General features: G+C 38.5%; 2 protein-coding genes across 5 annotated transcripts; both read left to right on the top strand.

The window, feature by feature from the left end:
* The first annotated feature begins 1,216 nt into the window (after window positions 1–1,216).
* On the top strand, window positions 1,217–4,837 carry LOC129368606 (gap junction alpha-3 protein-like). 4 transcript variants are annotated; one of them, XM_055043653.1, is made up of 5 exons: window positions 1,217–1,503; window positions 1,736–1,910; window positions 2,143–2,218; window positions 2,401–2,500; window positions 2,681–4,837. In XM_055043653.1, exon 5 carries the CDS (start codon window positions 2,719–2,721, stop codon window positions 3,787–3,789), a length of 1,071 nt encoding a protein of 356 aa, XP_054899628.1. In that variant the 5' UTR covers window positions 1,217–1,503; window positions 1,736–1,910; window positions 2,143–2,218; window positions 2,401–2,500; window positions 2,681–2,718; the 3' UTR covers window positions 3,790–4,837. The 4 variants fall into 4 exon arrangements, with proteins under 4 accessions (XP_054899628.1, XP_054899627.1, XP_054899629.1 ...); XM_055043652.1 differs by lacking the exon at window positions 1,736–1,910; XM_055043654.1 differs by lacking the exons at window positions 1,736–1,910; window positions 2,401–2,500.
* A 3,342-nt stretch (window positions 4,838–8,179) lies between these two features.
* On the top strand, window positions 8,180–12,034 carry LOC129368608 (gap junction alpha-3 protein-like). Its single transcript, XM_055043655.1, has 2 exons — window positions 8,180–8,228; window positions 9,673–12,034. The coding sequence occupies exon 2, from the start codon at window positions 9,712–9,714 to the stop codon at window positions 10,489–10,491; it is 780 nt and encodes a 259-aa protein (XP_054899630.1). The 5' UTR covers window positions 8,180–8,228; window positions 9,673–9,711; the 3' UTR covers window positions 10,492–12,034.
* The last annotated feature ends 6,732 nt before the right edge of the window (window positions 12,035–18,766 follow it).

Here is an 18,766-nt window from a genome sequence, read left to right as displayed (position 1 = left end):
AAGCGTCTCAGTTCGTCCTCATAATTAGCTGAGCTCTGCGTCCTGAGGTTATCAATAGCCGCCCCATGGAAGGGGGTCAGTGTGAGTGTCACAATGAGTGACCCTGAGGACAGCTGGGTCTGGAAAGGTGGCGCTTATCTTTTTATGGAACATGCCAAAACCTCCCCATCTATTAGGTCCGTATTAATGAGAAACACTGAAGCAGGAGGGTTCTAGAAGTAGAAGCAAAAATGTCCCCTATAAAGCAGAAGACCTAAATAAACTGGTAAAAAAAAAAAAAAAAAGGAAATCAGCTTTTGCAGTAATGTCATACATTATCTGACCCTTTCAGTTGAAAGTTACTAAATCAGCTACAATTAAAGTTAATCTGACTTTTTGACAGCTAATGACGAGCTGAAGCAAAAATCTAATTACAACTCCTGCCAAGCAAGTGTTTATATTATCCTGAAACCATTTTTGCATTAAAAGTTATTCAATAGTTCAATCAAACGGAATCGCACAACTATAAATCTTAAGTTAAATTATGCAAATGTTTTCATTATTTAATCCTGAAACATGATGCTGCCACGACCATGTGTTTTTTGTGTTAATGGGGGATTCGCAATGTTTTCTTTGCATGTAGCTAAGCCAAAAACGTGGGTTTCGGTGTGTTTTTCATGTGTTTAGTGTGTTCTGTTTTAATCACAACTCTGCTACAAACCTCTCCACAACTTCATCTGTGACCTATCCAGGGGGATATATTGACCTTCATTATGATTACCAAAGTTTTGAGCCCTTAACTGAAAACATGCATTTAGTACTGAGAATAAATTCAATGCAGATGGACTCTCTCTGCTAATAAGGTGGCTTCTAAAACCTTGTGGTTCTCCCAGATTTTTGTTAAAAGAATGAGAATAAAAGAAATTGAACACAAATACAGGCCATATTTTAGAGGATATCCCATGCACGTTACATTTATGCTCTCCTGATACAATGAAATAAAGTTTGTGGGTGTAGCGTGACAAAACTGTGACAAAACAATCATAATACGAATATAACGGTAAAAGCCTTACAATGGAATCAATTAAAATATTTACTTTTTAAATTCTCAGACTGAATTTCTTGATAAGTTCTTGAGCCTGAAGCTGCTCCACACAGTCGGTGGGGGTCATGTCACTAGAAGATTAGCATTGCCGCCACTCCCCACACCGTGAATTATATTTAGAGCTCACCAACACGTCGACTTATCTGCATCCTCACTGGGCTCTTCAGCTGCCTCTCAGTTCAAAAGAAAAATCTCAGACTTTTCAACAAATTGGAAACGTTTCATCCGGTTTAGCTGTGGCTCCTCTTCTGAACAGACACTTTGGGAAAGTCGCAATAACACCAGGCAGTTCCACACACTGCTCAGTGAAAACTATCTTGGAGAAGATCATCTTTGTGCTCCGGTTTCCTCTAACGTTGTCCCACTGTGAGGTGAAGAGTCCCACTCAGCTGAAGACTGAGGGAAATGAACATTATCAGGTAGGTCTTCCTTCAAGTAGACAGATATGTCATACTTTATCAAACACCTCTATGATCTCTGAAAACACAAAATTTGCAATGACTGACAGCAGTCCAGGTCAAAACTGGATACTTGTGAATACCGATTCCACAGTTCCGCCACATAGTCTGTATTTTGAACAGATACTCAAATCTCCATGTGTTTCTGGATATGTTCACTTTTAAATGACAACGGCAACTATTTTTAAAACAGCATGCGTGGTTTGGTTGGACACGCTGTCACAAGATCCCCGGCAAGCCCAGCGGTCTCACCGAGAGCGCGTCAGGGCTCCTGCTAGCAGACATTAAGGGATACCACATCGAGAAAAACAAAGGTTAACTTCATGAGAGATCACTATCTATGATGAAGATATAGATCCTTGAAATAGGTACAAAAGATACAATACCTTTTCTGAAGTATTATACTTGAGAATATTAATTAGAAAGAATTTCCTAATTACAAAACTAATTTGATCAATATTTCAAATGTTTATATTGCTTAGAAGGAAAGCAGGAGGATTCAGAAAAACAGAAGATCATTTGACAATTCACAGAAGTTTATCAGCATAGATTGAGAAAAGAAACATTTCTAAGTGTTTTTGGTGTTGTATCTTGTTTTAGGACACAGCTTAGTTTTCTGTGGTCATTCTGAAGCCACTCTGTCCTGCCCCCACCTGTTTCCACAAAGTGTGTCAAGGTATGAACAAGTTAGAAACGCAGACATTTATGCAAGTCGAGAGGAATGTAATGCTTTGGAAGTGGAGTTTACGTTTATGTACACTTTAAAGAAAAACGGAAAATTCTGTCAACCTCAGCTGCCAATATTTTACCATAAATTGGTGATTTTTTTTTCCTTATCTTTTTTTTTTTTTTTTACAGTGTAGAGTTACTGGCGAGAACCAAGAATGCTTGAACAAAATATTCAGTCTCACTGAAAAACAAAGAAAATCCACGTCTGTTTTAAAGTACTACAGCCTCGGTAAAACAAGGCTTTTTAGTTTCATACTAGCTGAAATCACACACAGCTGCCCAAGTTACTGAAAACTAAGTTGAACTCAGAATTCCATTTCATTTATTTTTAAGTCAGAAGTTACTTGTCTTTTACTGGACAATATTATTCTTTTTACTAATTGCAAATGAATTTTCCTAATTCTTGCAGGTTTTTCCCCAGACTTTGTTGATCATTCGTGAGCCTCCATGGCGGACTGGAACTTCTTGGGGAAGCTACTGGAGAGTGCCCAGTTTCACTCAACCGTGGTGGGCAAAGTCTGGCTCACGGTGCTGTTCATCTTCCGCATCCTGGTCCTCGGAGCCGCTGCTGAGAAAGTGTGGGGAGATGAGCAATCCGGCTTTACATGCGACACCAAGCAGCCCGGTTGCCAAAATGTCTGCTACGACAAGACCTTCCCCATATCTCACACCCGCTTCTGGGTGATGCAAATCATCTTCGTCTCCACGCCCACTCTCATTTATCTGGGTCACATCCTTCACCTTGTCCGCATGGAAGAAAAGGCGAAGGAGAAACTCAAGGGCCTCGCCATAAAGAATGAAAAACAACAAGACTTAATCAGTAATAAGCCCACAAAGGCCTCCATTAAGGATGACCAAGGCCATGTGCGTCTGCATGGTGCTCTTCTGCGGACGTATGTCTTCAACATCATCTTCAAGACTCTCTTTGAAGTGGCATTCATCGTAGCTCAGTACTTCCTGTATGGATTTGAGTTGAAGCCGATGTACACCTGTGACCGCTGGCCCTGCCCTAATGTAGTGAACTGCTACATCTCTCGACCTACAGAGAAGACCGTCTTCATCCTTTTCATGCTGGCAGTAGCTTCATTGTCCCTGCTGCTAAATTTGGTGGAAATGTACCATTTAGGATTCAAAAAATGCCACCAGGGTCTTCGGTACAAAAGGTCAAAGATGGAAAGGGAAGCTCCCAAGGCCTTAAGTGAGGCAGTGATACCTTTTGTTCCAAACTACACCTACTTTACAGGTCACTCTCCAGTGCCTGAGCCCTTTCCTGCAAACTCAAAGTACAGCATAGCAGAGCCAAACTCTGCCTACAGCCCCTATAACAGCAAAGTAGTCTACAAGCAGAACAGAGACAACATGGCTGTAGAGAAAAAAGGCCGATCAGACGGAGATGATGCAGAGAAGACAAAAACACCCGGTCCTGTTACTGATACTCCTGTGGAAAACCAGCGAAGAAACAGTCAGTCCAGCAAGCACAGCAACAACAAGGGTAGGTTGGATGACCTGAAGATCTGAGAACTTCACGTTTTCACCCAAGACTCAGGGACTACAGAAAAAATCCATCACAGGATGTGATGCATCTTAGACATCTGTTAGCTCCAGAGAGGTTAGATTTAACCACTCAGTACAGCAGAATCCAGGAACAGAAGTACTGGGATGAATTTTGAAGGTTTGAGAGTTTACATGCAATATCACCAATATTAGACAAAGTGGACAGAAAGAAAAGTTAATTTTGTAATTGACTGCATTTACTACTTTGATCAATGAAATATTGGTAATGACATTAACAATTGTGTGTTGTAATTGTAAACTTCAGGGATCTCTTTAAGATGTTTCGTTTTTGCATTACCTACCGACTATATCGCTGAGTAATCCTCAGATGCATGCAGAATCTATGTATTGTTTAATTTGCACTGTTATGGCATGATGAATGTATAAATTGTTATTGTTGGAGATTTTCCTGATATGTTTACAATACTGACAAGTTTTAATGTAAAATTAATACTGAGTGTAACATTTTCAAGAAGCCATGGTGCTGTTCGTTTACAACTTTAATAGCATATAGTGTCTGTTTTTTGGCTTAAATGGTTGCTACCTTTATGTTTCAGGACAGATTTTTGACATATTTGTGTAAATTTGATTAGTTCTGCAATGTTTTTGCCTTGGTAGGTTGCTACTGCAGTTGAATTCTCTGTTTACAACGGTATAGCTTTTACATCACAGAGCACTGCATTTTTTTTTTTTTTATAAAAAGTTGCCAGAGTAGATTCAAAAGTCATCAATGGTTTTCTCATCCTGACCACAGCCATGCTTACCCCAAAGTTAGCACCATTGATTTTTTAATTTTTTTGGAGTGTATCAAATGTTGTTTTTTTTGTTTTTGTTTTTTTATCAAAGTCTTGTTAAAATCACACCCTTTTACAAAAACATCGCATGCAGATGTCTTAAATTTCAAAAGTACATACCTCTGAACTAGCAGTTTATATTATTTGATTGTATTTGCTTTGGACTTAGAGAATTGTGCCTATGATACTTTGAAAAATAAATGATTGTCAAAGGAGTTTAAAAACAAAAAGTGTGAAGTCTTTATTCTGATTGTGCAATACTGCAACACTCTGATTCAAATGCCATGTGAAGGATGTGATTGCATAGGTGGGGCAGATGTTCTGACTACATCAGAGGCAATGTGTCATTTGCTCCTAAAAGGCCAGTTTAATGGCATCTACATAAAAGATACCATTAAAAAAATTATATTTATATGATACATTTGTGAGGATTTGCTGAACTGGGTGTTCACAATTTACAAATTGCTCAAATGATCAATTCAGTTCTGCTCTGTTGACGGACACAGATCAGTGTTAATGCACACATTCCCAAACACATGCCTTCAGCAAAGGAGCAAGGGGCTGCAAAGGAGTCCTGTCTGCTGGTTATATATAGCGGCCCTGCAGTCTGAGGGAGTATCGCTGCTGAAATGGGGGTCGGGGGCCAAGTCTCTTCTCCTGCATAAGGACATTTATAACATTTTTAAAGTGCTGCTTATTAGAAAAATCAGCCACAACTGACTTTCAGAAGTCACGCTGTCTTTAAAAAGCTCGACAGATGGAACAGTGGAGCTATGTGTCTTTTCCCGTAATGTCATTAAAAGCTGGAAAATGTTGTCAGCTGAACCTTAAAGTGTAAGTTGATCTCACAGAAAAGCACATTTTTATGACAGCCATATAACTGTCGCTGACAGGTTGGTTAGACCTTTTATTTCCTTCTTTTTTAGAAACTGAAGGCTCTTTACTGTAGTTATCATCAATATGAATGCAAGATCTCCCAAATTTCCAGAGCACTCTAATCCAGTTGTGAATTAGTAGCGAATCACTTTGTCCCTTTTTTTTAAAATAACGCAAACATTTAAGATTTAGCACATTATGTTTACAACCTGACAGGTAAAACTAATGGTAGCGATCATCAGTAAGTCATTTTTTGCCTGGTGAGTTCACCAACGTTTCTATAGAGAAATGATTATTTCCTGCTCGGTGAAAACGAATGACCTAATCCTAACGATAACCCGTGACGTATTTAATGCTCTTGTTCGTCTCTACGAACGTACGGTGCAGGGAATCTCCCTGCCATAAATAACCATCCCCAGCTAAGAGAGAAGTGCAGAGCTGAACGAAGCACCTGTTCATTTTAAGGGTGGCCGACGCTTCACTCACTTCCTCTGTTGCCATTCCTAAAACTGCTGTCAGACTTCAAGTCCAAAAGAAAATCCATATCATCGTTCACAGCTTCTCCTCCTGTTCGCTGATTGGCCGGTTCCAAATTTTACTGGAGAAATTCAATTATATGGGATGTACTCCTGTGAACATTGGCTCTGCTTTACCAAAGTCTTCTGCTACGTGTCCCGACCCACAGAGAAAACAATCTTTATCATTTTCAGTGTCTCTGCTTCTCAATGTGATAGAGTTGGCCTTCATATTTTGGAAGAAAAAGAAGAAACATTCTTCACTGTGACTCAGTCAAAAGAAATATAAATCTTAAACTGAGGAATTCCTGCTATTAAAGCTTCATGGAGGTTTAAAGACTCTGGGGTGATTTTCTTTTCTCCCCACTTGGACCCATTTTTGAGTTTTTGATGTGAAAACTCATTTTTGGGGCACAACATAACATTATCAAAGTGTTCTGGTTGATTTCACTTGCTCAAAAACAGTTTTTATTAATTGCACCAGTGAAAAGGACTGAAACCTGACTATTCAATTGTCATTTGACATGCGAGAATCTTCGCATACGTGTGTATGAGAGGACTCGTCTTTTTTTGTCTTCGACAGGTTTTATTTCATCATGTCAAAAACATTCTGCATAAAAATGTGTGTCGCATATTCATTTGAACAAACTTCTTTATATTTGCCTTTCATTGCATTGCTATGCACTATTTTTTGAAATTATTACAGGATTTATTGCAAATGACATTATAGAACAATGTAGCAGAACTTGGACTTTTGTTTTTGTTTTGTTTCTTTTTAAGAAAGAAGAAAGTGTTTGTTTTAGCTGTTTAGGTGAAAAGTGACATAAACATGATGGTTTTCCAGCATTTACAGGTGAGAAAGCCACTGCCCACCTTACAATACCCAAGGTCCTGTCAAGGTCCTGTGTTGTAGAGGGACCCAAGTTGCTGACTGAAACATACGAGATTTTAATGGAAATAAATGAAAAAAAAATACAGGCAGTGATAGATAGATGCAGGACGAGGAAACAGAGACGAAAGAAGGAAAATGAGCAACTAAAGTTCTGGGGAGTTTGCCTTCTGACAAGTCAAGCCAGTCAAAAAGTGAAAATGAAAAGTCTTTTTATCCAGACTAGAATCAATCTGTTAGCCGAAAGCAACTCTGAATAAAAGGAGGATTCATCTTTGATTGAAAGGATCTCAGTGTTTCAGCAGATTTACAGTTTTATGGAAGTTCGTTCCAGATTACCGGAGCATAGAAGAAACTGAAAACTGATTTTCCAAGCTTGGATCTCACTCTGGAGGTACAGAACTTGAACCAGAAGGCCCAATTCATCTGGACAGTTGATACAACTGGTCTTGAATGTATTTTTGTGTTCAGCCATTCAGTGATTAAACTGGTAATGTTTTCCTATGCTTAGTTTTTCTCAGTCTCTTAATTAAAATGATCAAAACTGTGTGATCGATCTTCAAATCGATGTGTCACCTATGCACATAAAAAATGTCTAATTTCTTTGAGCCAGTTGCAAGTATTTATGTGAAATGCTTTGCTTTTTTTCTACATTTTCTACATTTCTACATTGTGTGATCTGCAGGTTTATCCGGTACTTTCATCAGTTGGCATCTCACCTATAACTTGAAGAGGAAAACAAATTCCATCTTCATTAGAAACCTGTAAGTCAACTTTCACCTTCTGTTCTGCATTTCTTACTCCTGAGATATCCGGCTGAGTCAAAATATTTCTAACTACACTTGTAGAGCACAATTGATAAAGACAAAGATCAATCACTTCATACATGTTCATACATTACATAGACTCTGTTCTGTATTATTCACCTGACTTACCTATAACAAATATTTGGTAACTTCTGAAGGGAGTTGGTGTCACTTAGTTTTATTTAGGGGTATCAGACTAAAAGGTTCCTCAATATAAATGTGCTTAAAAACTTATGTAATAGGACAAAAAATTAAAAGGTTAATCATTTGCAAGACACCGAATTGTAATATGTTAGAACAGCAGAGACAAACAACCTAATATTTCAGTCATCAGGCTGCTCTCATAATGAAGGTAATTCTTAAGATCTGTAGGGCGGATCATGCAGGAAGTGTCACAAGAGATATGGGTAACATAGTTACCTCCCTCTGTCTCAAAGATTATTAAACAAGTTCTTCACTGGAGTATGTATTATTAAGTCGAGAGAGTGAAGAGACAAGGAGACTTGGGCTTAGGACAAACAAGGTAGGGTTTTCTCTGTTATTAATTAGAAACAAAGTGATCAGAACTCACTCAAAAATGACCACTGTGACTTTTTGAGAACTATTTTTCGAAGATGTTGTGACATTGGCGGCTTTATTTGAAGTGAACAGAAAGGGAAGGACACAGAGCAAAGACATGAAATCAGGAGTTGAATCCCACTAATGTCAGCAGCTTCTGAATGTGGGACATCCAGTTAAAGACCAGTGTCTCCTGCCTCCTGAAAATGTTTTCCTGTTAGGAGCTGAACCATTTCCAGTCTATAGACTCTTAAATCCTTGTAGCTGTTTTGTGCCCGGCGTTAAGCTCCATCGATCATTCCATCAACTCTGAAATGCTCGCATGTCAGTGCTGAAGAAAAGCATCTCCAAGGCGTGAAAATTTGACATTTTTTCTTCCCACTCTTCCATAAAGTCCAGATTTGTGGAGTTTATGACTAATAGTCAGGGGTGGAAATTTAAAATTTTCTCCCCTAGTGGCTGGTTGAGAAAATTTTTTGACCAGCTACTCAGACATTTTACAAGCCAGTTTTTTTTCGTTCATGACAAAGCCCACAGGTACAAGCAAATTATAAAAAATTTATGATTTATTCTTAACTCTTTGAAAGCCAGTTTACTGACAATAAGTTTTAACACAAAGCATGGACACCTTAACAGGGTTGTAGAGCAACAAATTAATTTTAAGTAAATACTAACTTCAAACTTTAACTACACAACCCTAACAGTCTTGCAGTCATATGTTGAACATTTCCAGATTTTGGCAACAACTCTCCCTGATAGTAATTATTAATGATGTGTCTAGTCATTTAAAATATTTTTAAATTGTTTCAATAGCTGTTTTCTAACTGTTTTATTTATTTTCCTTACTAATTACGTATTCTATTGAAATTAACAGCTATTACTGAAATATCTCAGAACGTGTTCATTATTAATCCCACAGGCCATCAGTAGCAGCTTCATCATCATCATCATCATCATTCTTGTGTTTCTCCAGTTTTTCTGACTACGTGGAGCTGTCAGCTTCCCCCTCACACACAGCTGCCTTCTTGCCTGCATGAAACTTTTTCTTTATGAACATTTTCACTCCTTCTTACCGGGCAGCAACAGCAGCTAACCTGAACTCTTCCTCACTCTTCTCTTTCATCATCCTCCTCTGACGGTAATGAAGCCCCTGAATCGTTCATTCCCTCTTCTTGTCCGCCACTGAATCTCCTCCAACGGTCAAAGTTAGCGTGGTAATTAACATATCGGTTAGTTTGTCACATTTTTGTCCCATTGTAAATCAAGTACAATGGAACCTGTGCCCATTGTTGGATCAGTCGCAGCCTGTCCACCTATCTCTCATTCCTCTCCACCATCATGACTCAAGCTTAAGCCTTAAGCAGTCTCTGTTCACCTAATTTAAAAGGCATTTTCCTCTCTCATTACAGATTTCTGTGGTAGATCTGAATAAGACAAAGCCAAATCCAATGGGATCAGGAGATTTTGGCGTGGTCTCTGAGCTGTTGACAGCTGCCCAAAACCATTCGACCAGCTTTGGTAAAGTCTGGATTATGGTGCTGTTTATCTTCCGCATCTTTGTCCTCACAACAGCCGCTAAAGAAGTGTGGCAAGATGAGCAGTCCAACTTCTTATGTGACACTAAACAACCGGGTTGTCAACTTGCTTGCTACGACAAGTCCTTCCCAGTTTCTCATGTTCGCTTCTGGGTTATGCAAATCATCTTTGTCTCAACACCAACGCTCGCTCATCTAGGGTTTGTACTTCATACAATCCACATAAAGAAGAAACAAACCAGCGACAGTAAAGAAGAACCGAACCAGCGACTCTTAGAAGGTCAAGACAGCAAACCTTCTAAAAATGACTCGAACAGTGAGCCTCAAGTGCCGTTGGAAGGTCCAGTCCTGAAAATGTACACTATCAGTGTAGTTTCTAAGATTCTGTTGGAAATAGCTTTCTTTGTAACTCAGTACTACCTGTATGGATTTGGTCTTAAGTCGATGTATCGCTGTGAACAATGGCCCTGCCTTACCGAAGTCTTCTGCTACGTGTCCAGACCCACAGAGAAAACAATCTTCATCATTTTCATGCTTCTAGTAGCCTTTGTATCTCTGATTCTCAATGTGATAGAGTTGGCCTTTATATTTGACAAAAAATATATGGGCCAAAATAAACATTCTACATGTCACTCAGGCCAAAGCAATTCAAGTCTTAAATCGAAGAATTACAGCAAAAATAGCTATGTGTAGTTTGTCAAATAGAAACACTTGGTTTTTCTCAGTCTCATAATTAAAATTCTCAAAACTGTGATTGATCTTCAAATCATTGTACATAAAAAAAATTCTAAGTTCTTTGAACAAGTTGCAAGTGGTTATGTGAAATGTTTTGCTTTTAATCTACATTTTAATTTTAGAATTTGTCAAGCTAAAGACAATTCTTTTTTGAATTCTGTTCATTGTACAAGTCTTAACATGCAAAATGCCTGAACAATTTGTCATACTGTCAATCATATTTTTAATTAATTTCCATTACACTGTTTTTACAAATCTGCCCTGAAATGTTAAGATTTCTCCCCGGTGAGTCCCAAGTTTCTCCAATGTAGGTAAATGTTTGGAGCATTAGATCAACCAGTTTTCTGAAACAGATTGATTGTACGTCTCATGAACCATCGAGAGGAAAATATCATGGTACATTTATGACAATGGAAGGAGCAGGAATTGGACGGAGTCAACAGAGAGAAGAGAAGAGGAGAGAAGAGGAGTGAAGCTGTGACAGAGGAGTTGGGAGGGAAAACAGAGGAAGAGGCAGAAGAAGATGAGGACATCTGCCTGTTTCCATCAGGCAAATAGACACTGATGGAGTTTCTCTCATCCTGATCCTCATTCCTTAACGTCATTGAGAAATTTTTCTGGTGGAAAATAAAGGAAGACTGCACTGTAATCCCTTCATGTTTCCTTAAGGAGATTGTCTTATATTCCTGCTACTATATATTTTTTTCCCTTTGTGCTGTTTTCTGAATCACAAGTTACAGTAAAATCATAAACGTGAATCTTGCCCTGTCTCTTGCTACTGATCTCCCACAATCACTCTTGTTTCATTAAGTCATTGTGGCGTGTGATCTCCCACTCTACTGGAAGAGTTGGAGGTGTAGCGAGAGGGGGAAGAATGTGATCAGAAAACAAAACTTAAGAAGGCTAAAGGTTAAAACACAAGAAGGAAATGACATAATGAAACCGATCCGTGAATTGAAACAATTGTTTTTGCATCACAGCACATGCAGCTTTAAAGGTTAAAATTAAATAAAAGTGCAAGAGGTAAGATCTGAAGTTATTTACACAAGTATGAAAATGAATAGCTCAGTTGTGTTTTGATGATTTTCAATGTGGCTGAAATGTACATCCTGGGTTCCAAAAACTTCATGGATAGACTTTGTTGCACACAAAGATGGATGTTAATGGTCCAAATGTGATATCCACTCCATCTATAGTTAAATTTGAAGAGTCTGAGTCTTTACTAAAGCAGCGTATGACAGAGTCAAACTCTGCTTTCAGCTCCAACAGCAGCAAGATGAGTCCTATAAGTGAATTTAAAGTGTCTGAATCTTAACTAAAGCAGTCCATAACAAAGTCAAACGCTGCTCTCAGCCCCAGCAACAACAACAAGAAGAATTTAAGGCACAAAGACGACAACCTGAAAATCTGAGGACATTCTGTTCAATTCCTAAGTTCGGGAACAATATGAAGGCATGTGCATCTAAGATGTTTTTTTATTATTAAATTAACTTAAAGCTTATTTGTGTTGTTGTTGTTTTTTCATCCACAAATCAGGAGCAGAAAAACGTTTTGTAGAAAGCTACTTACAATTCCAAAGGACGTCAGTAAAAATCATCCAGACTTTCATTACTTTTCTGCTAATAAGCTAAAACTTTGGGTTCAGCTCAGCACAACAAAGCTGGATCCTCTGACTCGAATAAACTTTATGTATTAAAAAATATGACCTGCTTGGAAGTTGTTTAGAACTTAAGGTAATCAATCCCACTTCTCGGTTTAGCTTTTGTTTGTTTGTTTTTTTATGTCTATTTGGAAAAAAAATATTGAAGTCAAAAAAAGAGAGTTATAGTTTCGGGTCAAGGCGGGATCTATTCGGTATTATTCACCTGACCTATCTCTATATTTGGTAACTTCTGAAGAGAGTTAGTTTTATTTAGGGGTATCAGAATAAAGGTGTCTCAAAATAAATGTGCTTAAAAACTTATGTGTTAAAATGTTGAAAACTATGTAACAGAGTTATAGTCAAGACCACCTAATCCGAGACGATGACAGGATCAGGAACGAGGGAAGTCGAGACTGAGTCAAGACCGAGACCAGCACCCCACGCCACATGACGCAGTAAAATGTGAGATATTATCAAAATTGCTAATCAAATTGATCCTAAAGATCAATTTGATTGATCTTGAACACCTAGATATTAAATACTTAAAGCTGAAATCCATTTAACTAATATCAAAAGAGAAACAATTACCTAAAAAGATAATGCCCAGGGCATTTTCCCATATCATTCATGTCAGAAATCAGCACTGTCAGTGAGGCTCCAGTCCAGGACCGACCCAAGCCTCTATGGGGCCCTCAGCGAAATGTGGTTTTGGGGCCCTCTCGTTCTGGTAACAATGAGGACCTGCTGCAATCAGCAATCTGATCACTAGATCATTCACGCACCTTCCATAAACTTATTTATTGCATCTCTGGCAGTGCTGTTTACATTATATACATGTATTATAGGATACATTTGTCAACCAGTTGATTTTGGGGGATTGTGATTGGCCGATACTTACATGTAAAGCTGATCTTATCTTTGTCAGGGAAGGTTTAAAAATTAAGTCTCTGTCCTCTTCTGCTCTGCAGTGAGAGGTCTGACTGACAGACCAGCCCACCAGGTAGGGTCTAAACATTTACATTTAACAATATTCACCCCTCTGTTGCCAACTCAGTGACTTTCTTGCTACATTTAGCAACATTTCAGAGAAAAAAAATCATATCAGCCAAAATCAAAATTGGCAGGTCAGGCTTCTTAAAGATGGTAACAAAAACGGAGAAACAATAACATATGCATTCGAAACGCCTAAACAAACATCCTTTTAAGTTTCACACCTTGTCAATTACATTTTTCCACGGACCACAGACTGCAGTTTTACTAAAGCAGCTAACACACTGGACACATAAATGTCATTTGGCCACAAGGAACATTTAACCAAGGATCGACCAGCAAACTGCAATCGGTGCAGCCCTACAGACAAAGTCACGACATTCTTTGATTAAATAAATTTCTCTTAAGCATCACTTCAATGTCTAAGACTTTAATTTAAACCAGGTGAGTCTTTCTCCTCTGAGAATCAAGCAGGACGTGTAACAAGTGACATAGTTACCTCCCTTTGTCTCAAAGATTATAGAACAAGTTCTTCACTGGAGTATGTATTATTAAGTCGAGAGAGTGAAGAGACAAGGAGACTTGGGCTTAGGACAAACAAGGTAGGGTTTTCTCCATTATTAATTAGAAACAAAGTGATCAGAACTCACTCAAAAATGACCACTGTGACTTTTCGAGAACTCTTTTTCGAAGATGTTGTGACATTGGTGGCTTTATTTGAAGTGAACAGAAAGGGAAGAACACAGAGCAAAGACATGAAATCAGGAGTTGAATCCCACTAATGTCAGCAGCTTCTGAATGTGGGACATCCAGTTAAAGACCAGTGTCTCCTGCCTCCTGAAAATGTTTTCCTGTTAGGAGCTGAACCCATTTCCAGTCTATAGACTCTTAAATCCTTGTAGCTGTTTTGTGCCCGGCGTTAAGCTCCATCGATTATTCCATCAACTCTGAAATGCTCGCATGTCAGTGCTGAAGAAAAGCATCTCCAAGGCGTGAAAATTTGACATTTTTTCTTCCCACTCTTCCATAAAGTGCAGATTTGTGGAGTTTGTGACTCCACAAATCTGGTTTTTCTCAGTCTCTTAATTAAAATTCTCAAAACTGTGATTGATCTTCAAATCATTGTACATAAAAAAAAAATTCTAATTTCTTTGAACAAGTTGCAAATGGTTATGTGAAATGCTTTGCTTTTAATCTACATTTTGAAATGTAATTTAAAAGTGACAAAATCATTTTGTCAAGGTAAAGACAATTCTTTTTTGAATTCTGTTCATTGTACAAGTCTTAACATGCAAAATGCCTGAACAATTTGTCATACTGTCAATCATATTTTTAATTAATTTCCATTACACTGTTTTTACAAATCTGCCCTGAAATGTTAAATTTCTCCCCGGTGAGTCCCAAGTTTCTCCAATGTAGGTAAATGTTTGGAGCATTAGATCAACCAGTTTTCTGAAACAGATTGATTGTACGTCTCATGAACCATCGAGAGGAAAATAACACCATGGTACATTTATGACAATGGAAGGAGCAGGAATTGGACGGAGTCAACAGAGAGAAGAGAAGAGGAGTGAAGCTGTGACAGAGGAGTTGGGAGGGAAAACAGAGGAAGAGGCAGAAGAAGATGAGGACATCTGCCTGTTTCCATCAGGCAAATAGACACTGATGGAGTTTCTCTCATCCTGATCCTCATTCCTTAACGTCATTGAGGAATTTTTCTGGTGGAAAATAAAGGAAGACTGCACTGTAATCCCTTCATGTTTCCTTAAGGAGATTGTCTTATATTCCTGCTACTATATATATTTTTTTCTTTGTGCTGTTTTCTGAATCACAAGTTATAGTAAAATCATAAACGTGAATATTGCCCTGTCTCTTGCTACTGATCTCCCATAATCACAATTTGCAAATCTTGTCATCAAACTTTATCCATAGTTAACAACAGTAAACAATTACTTGTCATTTTGAGTCACATTGAGACAGAAAGAAACTGGCTCTTCCAGTCTATTTTGTTAGTATGAATTGCTGAGAAATGTTCTGTTTTGTAATTCTCGAAAATGATTCAACAAATTCATCAATGCAGCTGAGAAAAACTGTCATTAGAACAGAGACAATTAAAATGTCTCAAACAAAGCTTGAGATATTTGTTATTTCATGGAGCATTAATGGAGGAAACAACAAAACAAACATTTGTTTTGTTGTTTTTTTCTGACATACCTTATCTGTTTCTCCATCTTCCTCATGCTTCTCATACTAGTCTTTCTATTCTTCTTTCATCATGCCATTGTAGCATGTGATCTCCTACTCTACAGGAAGAGTTGGAGGTACAAAGAGAGGGGGAAGAATGTGATCAGGAAACAAACATTAATAAGGCTAGAGAGGAAAACACAAGAAGGAAATGACAGAATGAAACTGATCAGTGAATTGAAACAAACATTTTTGCATCACATGCCGCGTTAAAATGAACAAAAGTGCAAGAGGTAAGATGTGCTAAATGTGACTTTTTTTAACGTTTTTTCAGCAAATAATCACCCTAATTAATTTATTTTTTAGCCATTCAGAGATTCTGACATGTTGGGATCATCTGTGTAAAACAAAATGGTTGCTACCAATAAAATGCATATATTTTGGCCAGATGTTTTATACATATGATCGATATAATGGTGCACAACTATTCAGAAGATTTAAATTGTGCTTCCTCCGTTTACTAAATACTTTTACCCAGATGTTTTTTGGGAGTCATTAGGTTGTTTTGTTTTGTCTTTTAAATGTGAAACAGATCTTTGTTGTTTTTGGTCAGCAGAGATTTTGTACTTTGAATTCTGTCATGGATGTGAATTAAGTGAGACTCTGCCAAAACATTGTTATTTACAGCAGTAGTCCCTAAACCCTGGGCCGCGGATCGGAACCGGTCCCTGGACCAATTGGTACCGGGCCACTCAACAAATAATTAAATATTTCCTTCTCATGTATTATTTGAGTCTGGAGGATCTTTTATTTTGAAAATCCTTGAACTGGATGCTCTCGGTTAAGTCTTGAGCCAACATTGAGCCCACAAGCAGCAAAATGAGTAACAGATCAGATTCTTTGGAAAGTTTCTTTGCGAAGGGAAAAGGCCCAGAGAGGAGACAGGAGAATGAATTTATCCAGGGAGGTGATTCCCACATTCCAAGTCTGCTATGCATGACATGGTGACCTGCTCCTTAATGAGGGAATGAAGCCTTCAAACTGTAGAGGCCAAGCACCACGTGCATAAGCAACACTTCGGGTGTCATTGTCTCTCATTACTCCCAAATGGGACCGACTCGTTGCAGAAAAACAAGCTCAGGCGACTAAAATGAAGGAAGCCTGACCTTTGCCTTGTGTAATGTAACATCACTGATTACATAACATTACATTACATTACAGATAAATAAGTCATTTTCCTGAAGACAAAATGAAACCACACATTGACAATAAGATTTCAACAGCTTTTAGTTGAAACAGGGCGAAAGGAACTTACTAAAGATATGAGTTCAAACGGTTTGTTCGGTTTTTAACGTTTGTGTTCTTTACACCAGCCACACAACCGTTGCAATGGCGTAATAATCATGTCTTCCTGTAAATACACCTGCACTGCAAAACAGTTTTTGATATACAACTCCAAAGTTGTATGTCACTTGTAGCCGCAGCAGGGCACCGAGGCAGCCAAGTGATATATCCACAGTGCCCGGCAGTGCTTCATGTCAACATGCATCAAATATAGACAGATTTACTCAGCCAGGCACCTATTGGCTTTTCTCCACAGTATTTTAGGTGGACCGCCATGCCTTGGTATGTGTGTATGTGTGTGTGTGGGGGTGTATAGTTGTGCCATGCTCTGATTTCAGATGATTAATTGATCTGGGCTCTTGGATGTTATACGTTTGGGATCTCCTACTCTACAGGAAGAGTTGGAGGTACAAAGAGAGGGGGAAGAATGTGATCAGGAAACAAACATTAATAAGGCTAGAGGGGAAAACACAAGAAGGAAATGACAGAATGAAACTGATCGGTGAATTGAAACAAACGTTTTTGCATCACATGCCGCGTTAAAATGAACAAAAGTGCAAGAGGTAAGATGTGCCAAATGTGACTTTTTTTAACGTTTTTTCAGCAAATAATCACCCTAATTAATTTATTTTTTAGCCATTCAGAGATTCTGACATGTTGGGATCATCTGTGTAAAACAAAATGGTTGCTACCAATAAATGCATATATTTTGGCCAGATGTTTTATACATATGATCGATATAATGGTGCACAACTATTCAGAAGATTTAAATTGTGCTTCCTCCGTTTACTAAATACTTTTACCCAGATGTTTTGGGAGTCATTAGGTTGTTTTGTTTTGTCTTTTAAATGTGAAACAGATCTTTGTTGTTTTTGGTCAGCAGAGATTTTGTACTTTGAATTCTGTCATGGATGTGAATTAAGTGAGACTCTGCCAAAACATTGTTATTTACAGCAGTAGTCCCAAAACCCTGGGCCGCGGATCGGAACCGGTCCCTGGACCAATTGGTACCGGGCCACTCAACAAATAATTAAATATTTCCTTCTCATGTATTATTTGAGTCTGGAGGATCTTTCATTTTGAAAATCCTTGAACTGGATGCTCTCGGTTAAGTCTTGAGCCAACATTGAGCCCACAAGCAGCAAAATGAGTAACAGATCAGATTCTTTGGAAAGTTTCTTTGCGAAGGGAAAAGGCCCAGAGAAGAGACAGGAGAATGAATTTATCCAGGGAGGTGATTCCCACATTCCAAGTCTGCTCTGCATGACATGGTGACCTGCTCCTTAATGAGGGAATGAAGCCTTCAAACTGTAGAGGCCAAGCACCACGTGCATAAGCAACACTTCGGGTGTCATTGTCTCTCATTACTCCCAAATGGGACCGACTCGTTGCAGAAAAACAAGCTCAGGCGACTAAAATGAAGGAAGCCTGACCTTTGCCTTGTGTAATGTAACATCACTGATTACATAACTCAATCAGAAACAGATAAATAAGTCATTTTCCTGAAGACAAAATGAAACCACACATTGACAATAAGATTTCAACAGCTTTTAGTTGAAACAGGGCGAAAGGAACTTACTAAAGATATGAGTTCAAACGGTTTGTTCGGTTTTTAACGTTTGTGTTCTTTACACCAGCCACACAACTGTTGCAATGGCGTAATAATCATGTCTTCCTGTAAATACTGTTTTTGATATACAACTCCAAAGTTGTATGTCACTTGTAGCCGCAGCAGGGCACCGAGGCAGCCAAGTGATATATCCACAGTGCCCGGCAGTGCTTCATGTCAACATGCATCAAATATAGACAGATTTACTGGGCCAGGCACCTATTGGCTTTTCTCCACAGTATTTTAGGTGGACCGCCATGCCTTGGTATGTGTGTATGTGTGTGGGTGTGTGTGTGTGTGTGTGTGTGTGTGTGTGTGTGTGTGTGTGTGTGTGTGTGTGTGTGTATAGTTGTGCCATGCTCTGATTTCAGATGATTAATTGATCTGGGCTCTTGGATGTTATACGTTTGGGATGTTGATCTTTTCATTGCGATCAAAATTTTCCCTGCTGCCATGCCTGTTTT

This window comes from Poeciliopsis prolifica, unplaced genomic scaffold (assembly GCF_027474105.1).
Source record: "Poeciliopsis prolifica strain line A6 unplaced genomic scaffold, Auburn_PproV2 SCAFFOLD019, whole genome shotgun sequence".
Taxonomy (NCBI): Eukaryota; Metazoa; Chordata; class Actinopteri; order Cyprinodontiformes; family Poeciliidae; genus Poeciliopsis; species Poeciliopsis prolifica.
This window is presented reverse-complemented; position numbering and strand designations above follow the sequence as displayed.

Excerpts from the sequence above, each read along its gene's own strand:
- LOC129368606 (XM_055043651.1), top strand. The coding sequence starts at position 2,719 with ATGGCGGACTGGAACTTCTTGGGGAAGCTACTGGAGAGTGCCCAGTTT.
- LOC129368608 (XM_055043655.1), top strand. The coding sequence starts at position 9,712 with ATGGGATCAGGAGATTTTGGCGTGGTCTCTGAGCTGTTGACAGCTGCC.